The 9,215-nt window shown below is 45.3% G+C and overlaps 2 protein-coding genes across 4 annotated transcripts; one reads left to right on the forward strand and one right to left on the reverse strand.

Moving 5' to 3' along the window:
* The first annotated feature begins 2 nt into the window (after positions 1 to 2).
* Positions 3 to 1,965, forward strand: LOC306825005 (protein CEBPZOS-like). 2 transcript variants are annotated; one of them, XM_079345475.1, is made up of 4 exons: positions 3 to 113; positions 969 to 1,080; positions 1,220 to 1,264; positions 1,829 to 1,965. In XM_079345475.1, exons 2-4 carry the CDS (start codon positions 969 to 971, stop codon positions 1,909 to 1,911), a joined length of 240 nt encoding a protein of 79 aa, XP_079201601.1. In that variant the 5' UTR covers positions 3 to 113; the 3' UTR covers positions 1,912 to 1,965. The 2 variants fall into 2 exon arrangements, with proteins under 2 accessions (XP_079201601.1, XP_079201600.1); XM_079345474.1 differs by lacking the exon at positions 3 to 113 and having other exon boundaries at positions 942 to 1,080.
* Positions 1,925 to 8,481, reverse strand: cebpz (CCAAT enhancer binding protein zeta; the record flags this gene model as incomplete). Of its 2 annotated transcripts, none has more annotated exons than XM_079344975.1 (17): positions 8,262 to 8,481; positions 6,387 to 7,870; positions 6,058 to 6,289; positions 5,791 to 5,956; positions 5,604 to 5,692; positions 5,427 to 5,480; positions 5,045 to 5,147; positions 4,652 to 4,711; positions 4,491 to 4,557; positions 4,295 to 4,401; positions 4,049 to 4,109; positions 3,742 to 3,938; positions 3,623 to 3,649; positions 3,372 to 3,467; positions 3,196 to 3,263; positions 3,022 to 3,103; positions 1,925 to 2,088 (listed from the first exon to the last, which is right to left on the reverse strand). In XM_079344975.1, exons 1-17 carry the CDS (start codon positions 8,445 to 8,447, stop codon positions 1,925 to 1,927), a joined length of 3,243 nt encoding a protein of 1,080 aa, XP_079201101.1. In that variant the 5' UTR covers positions 8,448 to 8,481. The 2 variants fall into 2 exon arrangements, with proteins under 2 accessions (XP_079201101.1, XP_079201100.1); XM_079344974.1 differs by having other exon boundaries at positions 3,736 to 3,938; positions 8,262 to 8,452.
* Positions 8,482 to 9,215: the final 734 nt, after the last annotated feature.

The following is a 9,215-nucleotide window of genomic DNA, read 5'->3' on the forward strand; positions in this document are numbered from 1 at the left end:
TTCGCAGCCTTGCTCGCACAAACACACAGCACAAGGACGGTGTCATTATTTCGGTGACTTTTCTCTCCGTTTGAGTTCATTTTTGTAGATTAAATTCGTCAGTGAATCTGAAGGTGAGTTTACTGAACAGGAAGAGGAGATTATCTTAAACTAGAACTGATCATAAAACTGCTGCCTAATGTTTCTATTGTCCTCCCACTAACAGTGAAATAATAAAGGTCAGTGAATTTAATTAAACAAAATAAAATATTCAGATTTTCTCTTAACGTCAGTCTGAAGACAATAATAGAAAAAAAAGCTCATTTACTTCATTCTTTTTAACGAGATTTAAATTTTAAAGTCCTCCATTTTTTTATTCCTCATTTCTTTTCCTCACCTCTCTGATTGTTTTTAAAATGTCAGCCTCTAATTTTATTCAAACACTTTGTAGACATTTGGATTTTTAGTTTTACTTAACCTGTCTTAAATTTAATTAAACTCATCTTTATTGTCTATTTTTCCACATTTGCTGGACAGACAGAAGAATTTTAAAAAAAACACCACTGTAAAACTACTTTTCAGACATGTTTAATTGTTTAAACCTTTTTTTAAAATTTTTATTTAAGAACCCCAAAAAAGTTCATATTTTATTTTCAATTTGTATTATTTTCTTCATATTATGTTTTTGTTATTACTTCACATGTTCTAAATAAAATAAATATTAAAAATATCTACAAAATATAAAGAATAAAAATTCAGAACAAATGTGCATGGACTTAGTTATCAATAAATAAAAGGCACCAATCTTTATCACAATAAAAATAAATAAAAGGTATTAACTTGAGAGAATCATTTCCTACCCACTCATGGTGAAATCCTCTCCTTGACCCAAAGTGTTTTTTTTGTTTTTGAAAGTAAATCCTGAATATTTGTCCCTCAGGACATTGAGCTCTCCTGTCCGTGTCACTGAAGTTGTGATGTCTCCTCAGATGGCTCCTAAATCTCCTCTGGTGCTGAAGCTGATGAAGGGAGTGATCGCTCTGGAGCTGGTGGGCGTGTTGGGCGCGTACGGCCTCTTTCAGATGATGAACAACAGTCCAGGTATCCACTGAACACGTGATGATGAGAGAACGTGTTTTTATTAGTTCAGTTTGGATTCAGCTTCAGGTCGATGTTCGAGTGTGTGTGCGCTCAGATGTTTCTGTATGAAGATTTAAAATCTTTCACTCTTCACCTGCAGATTTCAGGAGCAGCGTGAACCGGAGGTTTCCGTCGATACTTGAAGGTGAGCGGAGAACGAAAACACGTTCGTCCTGCGTCACAGATGTCAGGATAGTTGTCGTCTGACTTTGAATAACCAATACAGTTCAATACATCTCAGGTGTAACCATGGTAACGGTCATGACAACTTTAATAAAAATCACTCAGGTGAAATCTGAAACAGGAAGAATTACACGAGTTTGTTGTCATCGACACTTTATGAAGGATTCCCTGAAATGACTTCATGTTTCTTCAAAAACGTCCGAAGTTGTGACTCTGACAACTTCCTGCAACCAGCCACTCTGCTTCTAATTATTGTTTTGATTATGTGGCTGCTACGGAAGCCCAGAGGGGTCAAAGGAGCAGCTTAGGAGAAGTTTGTGTTTTATTTTGAAGGAAGAAGCTGCTTCCTTTGACTTTGAGAGTCGGAAAAGAAAAGAAGTTTAAAAAGCTGCATCTGAAAACATGAATAACTTTTAATGTGATGAAAGAACTCTGTACATGGTTTATATAGATACACGTCACCATGACAACGCAATCTGCCGGCTGTGGAAAAAGTCTTTTGAACACATTTCCTGTCTCCTCCCAGTTTACTACAAGTCCAACGAGTTGGCGGGCGTCCACGGGATCCGAGAGCGAGACCTGGAGGCCTGGTCGGCCAAACAGGAGTGAAAACAAGCAGCCATTACTTCTTCCTCGCCTTGTTCCCGAACGCCTTCCCTCCCGCCCTCGCCCGTCCAAACGACTTCTTCTTCTTGTTGAACATCGTCTTCTTCCTGCGCAGAGTTTTGGCGTCGCGGCCTTGGATCCAGTCGTCCCGCTGAGCCTCCCACTTCAGCTGCTTCAGACCTGCAGGAGCAGACGGAGAAGGACGTTTTCTCTCTCTCTCTCTTTTGTTTTTTTTTTTAAACGCCAAATCAAACGTGTGCTTCACTTCAGTGTTTAGCTAGCTGGTTGTCATGGTTACAGGCTCCAATCTCTTGACATTTCCTGACGCTGTTGAGCTCTGTACAAACCGTCACCGATGGTTTGTTCTGTAGCGTCTCCACACTTCTCTGTACAGATTTATCTAAACGGATGTTTCAAGTTTTTGCCGACCTGGCGCTCATGTTTGAGGTTTTTTTTTTTTTTTGACGGATTGTGAAACACGTTGGAGGTGGTTTAGTTGCCAACGCGTACATGTCCACTACTCACAGTAAGCTCGGGATAAAGTGAGGTCACTTCAGTGATGTGAATCTTTGTTTTACAGTGATAGACGCCTCATTTTGTGTTTTTCCACGCGGCTCAGTCACGTCACGTTCTTACCTCAGAGACATCATCCACCAACACACCCACAACTTCCTGTTCACGGACGACAACACTCGACCACATCGTGCCAGAATCGTCACCGCTGGAGTTCAGGAAGTGCCTCACATGTCCCCCCTGACCCGACGCCCTCAGAGCAGGTCGCTCGAACGCTGCTTCCTCTCATTCAGTAACATCAAAGGAAACGCCCTCGTGTGAATATCCCTGACTTGTTGTGAGTGGCGTGTATTTGCGTCGTGGTTGTGAAGGATTTTGTCTCCATGGAGACGAGACTGAAAACACGCTGGCATCCAGCTTCAATAAATTAACTCAGCTCGGCTTCGTGTCATCGTGTTCCTCGGACATCTCGCATGTTGAAGGTTTCTAGCAGACGCACCCGTTCACGAGTCGACTTAAAATGTTTAAACCGTTCATCAGATGTGACGCTCTAAAACCCCCTAGTGGTTAAAACGAGTACTGCGGCTGTGTGTCTCCTACCTGCTTTGTCTCGGTTGGCCATGGCGTTCAGCCCGACGTTGTCAAACTTGGCGCCGGCGTTTTCGTCCAATAGAGAGCCAAACTGAAAAAAGAACAAAATATATATTTAGACAATTCAGTTCAAACAGGTTTTGATTTGTTCCCATCTTTTTTTTTTTTTAAACTTAAGCGCACCTCATCAGCAGACGCAAACATGGCGGCGTCTTTCTGTCCTTTCTTCTTCTTCTTCCCGTGTTGAGAACCTGAAGACGATAAAATCAGTCAGAACATGATTACTCACGATGTGACTGACAGCCAGGGGGGCGGGGCAACGGTACGAAACAATGGCGCCTGAAGACGGTTGAACCGACCTGAAGACGCAGAGACGTGGAGCTCCTCCGACGATTTCCTTTTTCCCTTCTTGGTGCGAGGAGTGATATCCGGCTGCTCCGTCTCCTCGTCTGAATCTGCAGAGAGAATAAACACAGTGGTGTCTTAGTTTAGAGACACTGGGTCTTTTTCCATTCTTTCAAAATAAAAGCATAGCTGAAATCAAACAGGAAGTAAAGTTCCCCTTTCACAAGACCAAAAAAAAAAAAAAAGAAAAAAAAAAAGTGCTCACCTCCGAAAGTGTCGTCGAGCTCTGGAACTGAAAGAAGACGCACAAAACAAAGACTTTCACTTAACGTCCGCTGTTTCCACGGCAACGATAAACCCGTTACTAAACCTTCAAACACTTACCTTCATCATCATCGTCGTCCTCCCCGCCTCCGTCAGCATCCATGAACGTCCCCCCGTCCTCCTCCAGCTCGTCTCCGAAGTCTTCCTCGTCCATGCTGCCCAGAGACACCTCCTCGTCGTCCAGGTCGTCCATGTCCGAGTCGTCTGAGTCGTCCGAGTCGCCGGCGTTTTTCTTTCCTTTCTTACTCTTCACGTTACTGACGGACGCCGAGGCAGAGAAGAGAATTCAGCCGTCAAGATCGACCTGAATATTTACTCACCGATCTGTTTGTTTTTTTATTCATCCTGTAAACTTGTTTATTCTCACCCAGCAAAGTCCAGATCATCTGCTGCCATCTCGGTGAAGTACGAGTCGGCCTCGCAGGAATCTGTTAAAAAAAACAAAAAAACACGACATCAATCCGTTTAGAAACGCCACGAAGGAAAAGACTCCACGAGGCGAGAGAGTCTTCAAAGACGCTTCACAAAGAACGACAAAAACAAAAAAGAGTTTGGTCAAGTCGTTTCCCTGCGTGGTTTGGGGACGAGAGCTGCACGCGTTAAAACAACTCACCGAGTAATTTCTCAAACTCGTCATCGTCCACGTCCTCCACGCTCTCGTCGTCGCCGTCTCTTCGTGGCCGACGGAGACGCTTCTCCTGCTGCCGCTTCCTGAAGAAACTGTTGAGTAAAAAAAAAAAAAAAAAAAAAGTTGATTTTGAAGTCATTAAAATAATTTCACTTCTCTCCTGAGGTCGTTTCAAACTCACCGGTGGAAGAAGACTTCCTCCACGGGGATCTGATCCTCCTCTTTGGACAGAAACTCCTCACTGTTCACTGACAGGCAGAGAAAAACGTTTTTTTATCACGCACAAACCAATCAAAAGGCTGAGAAGAGTCACGTGATCAGAGAGGAGAGGAAGTAACTCACCGGGTAACGACTTCGTGGAAAACCTTTGTTTGGGCATCATCGCTGCGGCGTCCGTGTTTTCTACAAAGACGAGAGCACAAATGAAGACGTGTTTCTGAACCTTCATGGAGACTTGTGTTGTGACTTTTTTGATCCAGCAGGTGGCGCCATTCAGCTCGAGCATGAAACCACAACAACATGCAATCACACATCGAATAGGAGCGGAGCTTGTCCCTCATCGCAGACTGTCAAGACTCACAGGAAGGACTGGATTTATAAAATATATTTATGAGGAACATGTTGCATGTTTATATGTAAACAATAAAAAGTGCCATTTAAATAAAGCTTTTTTTGTTATGAGTTATGTTTTGTCATATTTTCCATAAAAGTGAATGAAAAGTCTGATTTTCTTACGTTGTCCTTTCAGCTGTTTGGGGTTCCTGAAGACGAATCGATCCAGGAAGCGCATGAGGGTGAAGTCCTGCAGAGGGTCTCCTGAGTACTGAATGGATCCTCCCTAAAGGGGCCGAAAAAACCAACATACAGTTTATACAAAGTGAAAGAGAGCGGCGCCATCCGTCCGTACACGAACACAGATAACGAGAACGTATCGTCGAAGTTTGGTAAACCTAAACTTTTATTTTTATCCTTTAAATTTTTGTGTGTCCAGCACATGTTGATAAATTGGACAATAAAGATGACTTTGACCTTGAGATGAGTCGAAGGAGTGAATTAAAAAATATTAAACACAATGTGGATGAATGACTTCAAACATAAAAAAGGTGAGAAGTTTTACCTGCAGGATGGTTTTTGCAAACAGCGACACTGAAGGGTGAAAGTGGTCAGAGAGCTGCAGACACAAGAAGAAGAGAGACTGTTTAAACCCTGCAGACAGACTCAACTCTGACACCTAGTGGTTAAAATGAGTAGTGTTTTACAAATCGCTCCTTTAATATAAAACCGGTTTCCTCACCCGCTGTAGTTCCCACAGAGTCGAGTGGTCGGCGCCGCAGAATGACGGGTTTCTGTTCAGCGGGTCGTAGCTCTGTTTGCGCTTCCTTCCTGGAAACAAAAACAAACAAACAAATAAATAAATAAATAAAGTAGAAGAAACTAAAAGTGAGTTTTGATTTGTGAAGTTTGAGGCGTGTTTCAGCGACCTTCCAGGTTCTGGTGATGGACCCAGGACGCCGCAGGCTTCGACTCCACGGTCTCTGCTCTCTCTGATCCTTCCTCCAGTTTGTCTGCGTCCACAAAGCGCTCCTCTTCATCATCATCATCCTCCTTCTCTTCGGCGAGGTCTTTGAACGCCTCCTCATCCTCGTCCTGAGTGGACAAACATCCCGTTTGATGAAGATTATAAAATGGAGGATGGAGATTTAAAAAAAAGTAGAAACATCGAGTCGTGTAAATAAACGTTTTTTTACCGCTTCCTGCTGCAGCAGCATGGTCAGGCTCGGTTTGGCCTTCATCACCTCGGACACGAGGAAGAGCGCCCCGCAGACGAAGCTGGGGTTCTGCTCGGCGCTGACCTGCAGCAGGCGCTTGATAAACGCTTTGACTCGCCGCAGCACGATGTCGGCCTTCAGCGATTTGTAGAGCAGGTTGAGGAACATGCTCTGCCTGGAGGACGACAGCAGCCCGGGGTCGACCAGCTTCCTGCGGCCCGGGAGGAAAATCAACATCACGCATTAAAACATGTGGTGAAAAGATAGGATCAGAGTCGGGCGCCAGGCGGGGCGGGGGGCGTGGTTACCTGTACAGCGCCATGTAGTATCTGTCCGAGATGCTCTGCTGGGAGTCCATCACCTGGAAGAGCAGCATGAGCGCCTGCACCGCCGTGTTGAACTTCACCAGGTGAACGACCTTGAACAGCGTGTCCAGCTGCTCCTTCACCTTCTCGTCCCCGGCGCCGGCGTAGGGATACGCCCGGTTCACGCCCGTCAGCAGCGCGCTCAGCATCTTGGACTCGATGTCCTTCTTCTTGACGCAGGCGCGGAAGAAGGAGAAGTAGATGGTGATGAGCTTGGCGGCGAGGTCGACCTCGTCGTGGCTCAGCATCACCTGGCTGAGGAAGCAGACGGCGTAGTACTGCGCCTTCGGGCTGACGTTGGCGCGGAACATGAGGCGCTCCACCTCGCAGCACACCACCACCTTCATGTTGGGGTGTTTGTGCAGCAGCGTCTCCAGCAGGTACGACGCTTTGGCCGCCGTCTTGTACTCGGGGTCTCCCAGCTTGTTGACCACCTGGATGAGCAGCGCCCGCTCCTGCTCCGGGCGGTTGCACAGCATCTCGTGGGCGGTGGCGAGCGCCTTCGCCTTGGTGGCCGCCACCGTGTCGTGAGCCACCACGTCCAGAGCCTCCACGAAGTTGGCCACGTGATGCTTCAGCTGGTGCTCGAAGTACCAGAGGATGAGACGGCGGTCTCGAGCGTCCCTGTTCCCACTCGCCTTCTCCTCCAACTGGTCAAACGGATGCTGGGCGAAGGGGCGGAGCTTCCTGTGCTCCGGCAGCAGGTCGGACAGCAGCAGCTCTCGCAGCGTGTCCAGAGCCATGAGACCCATCCTCCTGCTGCCCTTCTTCTTCACCAAGGCGACCAGATTCTCCACGTGCAACAGCGTGTGCACGGGAGCGTCCTGGATCAGAACCGTCATGGCCGCCATCCGGTCAGCCAGCACGCCGGAGGAGACGACAGACTTCATCCAGTTGGAGTTGGCTCCTTTCTGCAGGATCTTCTTGCTCTTGTAAAGCTCCACCTCGGACTCGTAGAGCTGCTGAGCGAGCGTCTTGTACTGAGACACCACGGAGGGATCCTGCGGGCTCGCCGTGCCCTCGGCTGCGTATTCCAGGTCGAACCACTTCCCTCCAGGTTTGATGAGCAGGACCTGCCGCTGCTGAAACTCAAACACGTTCACGTTCTGCTTCGCCTTTTTCCCCGCCGACGTCTTCTTCGCCTTCTGTTTATCCTTCGCCTCCTGCTCTTTCTTAACTTCCTGCCGAGCGCTGGACGTTCCTTCCTCGGCTTTGTTTTTGTCGCCTTCCTTCTTGCCTGCAGCCGCGGCGTCGCCGTCGCCCTCAGGCTGGTCTGGGATGACCTGCAGCCCCGCGAACGCCCGAATGCCGAGTTTGGTGATGAATTTCTCCAACTCGCCCGCCTCCAGGTCGTCTATCGCTCCCTTTTTTCCACCATCGACGAGCTCGTTGGAGTCGTCCAGGCCGGCGAGCAGGATGTAGTCAGCCTAAAGTAAAAACGAGAGAAGAAGAACAATTTTATTATTATTTAATTTCCTTCTGAACTACACTTTTCACTGTTTACAATTATTATTTATTTTCTGTGTTATATATTAGTGTTTATTATGATCACCTTTGTCTTATGTTACATGTTCGGAATAAATAAACAAATCAAAATAAAGATCAAAATGAGTTTCAAAAAAATTGCAAACGTGTCTTCCGTCTTTGATTCTTTTTTTAAATGTGATAAATAAATAAATACAAATTAAATAAAAATAAAAAAAATAAAAAAATGTAGTTTCCATATGTCATAAACTTTGAAACCGACCTTTAAAGTTTAAGAAATGACAGTGACGTTTAATAAAACTGATAAACTTCAGGTGTAACATCTGATCTCACCTGAGTTCCTCCGAGCCGCAGCACCTCGTCCAAACTGAACTCTTCTTCTTTTTGCTCTTCTTCTCCTTCATCCTCTCCATTTTCTCCCTCCGCTTCGTTCTCGGCCTCCACGTCGTCTCCTTCGGGCTGAAAAGTCACTTTAGTGCTCGCTTTGGCCCTCTTACGGTGCTTGTTTTTCGCCGCCATGCTTCCTAACAACGTGAGGAAGAAAAGCCGTGACCCGGAAGCGAAGTCTGACGTCACGACGTAATTTCCGTTTCAAATGTGGAGAAGAGGATTTTCAAAATTAAAAGTAACTGTTTGTGACTTATTCAAATTTATATAACCGTATTTCCTTTTTTATAAATTATATTGTAATTGTGATGATTTGTTAATGTTCTATCATGATTTATATAATTTGGATTTCATTCTAAAAACGGTAAAAACGTTCCCTCCACTGTTTTGTATTCAGCATTTTCATTTAACCAACAGGCAGTTTAACTTTTAAACATTTCAAGCAGCTAATTTAAAAAGCGAATGAAAAATACAGTCTCACATAGCCTACCAGAAAACAACAATACACTAATATATCTCCACAAATATATTAGCTAGAAATAAAAGTGCTGAAAAAAATAGATCTTTAAGACTTACTTAGTTTTATTGTGAAAGGTCACCGGATGTACTACGCGACTCAGCGTTTATTTAACTACACTCTTTGCACAAGGACATTTCAGCTCTAAGCTTCTGTAAACTCCACACGTTTCTGCGTGTATTTAACCGTGTTCGTGTAATAGAGAAGATAAAAGGCTTCTGTGTCCGGTTGTAGTTTATAGCTGATGGAGCTAATGTGGCTAATGCTAACCGAGCAGCCGTTACTTAGCCGTTAAGAGAGGAAGAGGTGGAAGTTAAAAACATAAAACACTTTATATTAAATTTAAAAGTAACCAGTAACACCGTTTATTGTCAAATAATGAC

This window comes from Symphodus melops, assembly GCF_947650265.1.
Source record: "Symphodus melops genome assembly, chromosome: 1".
Lineage (NCBI taxonomy): Eukaryota > Metazoa > Chordata > Actinopteri > Labriformes > Labridae > Symphodus > Symphodus melops.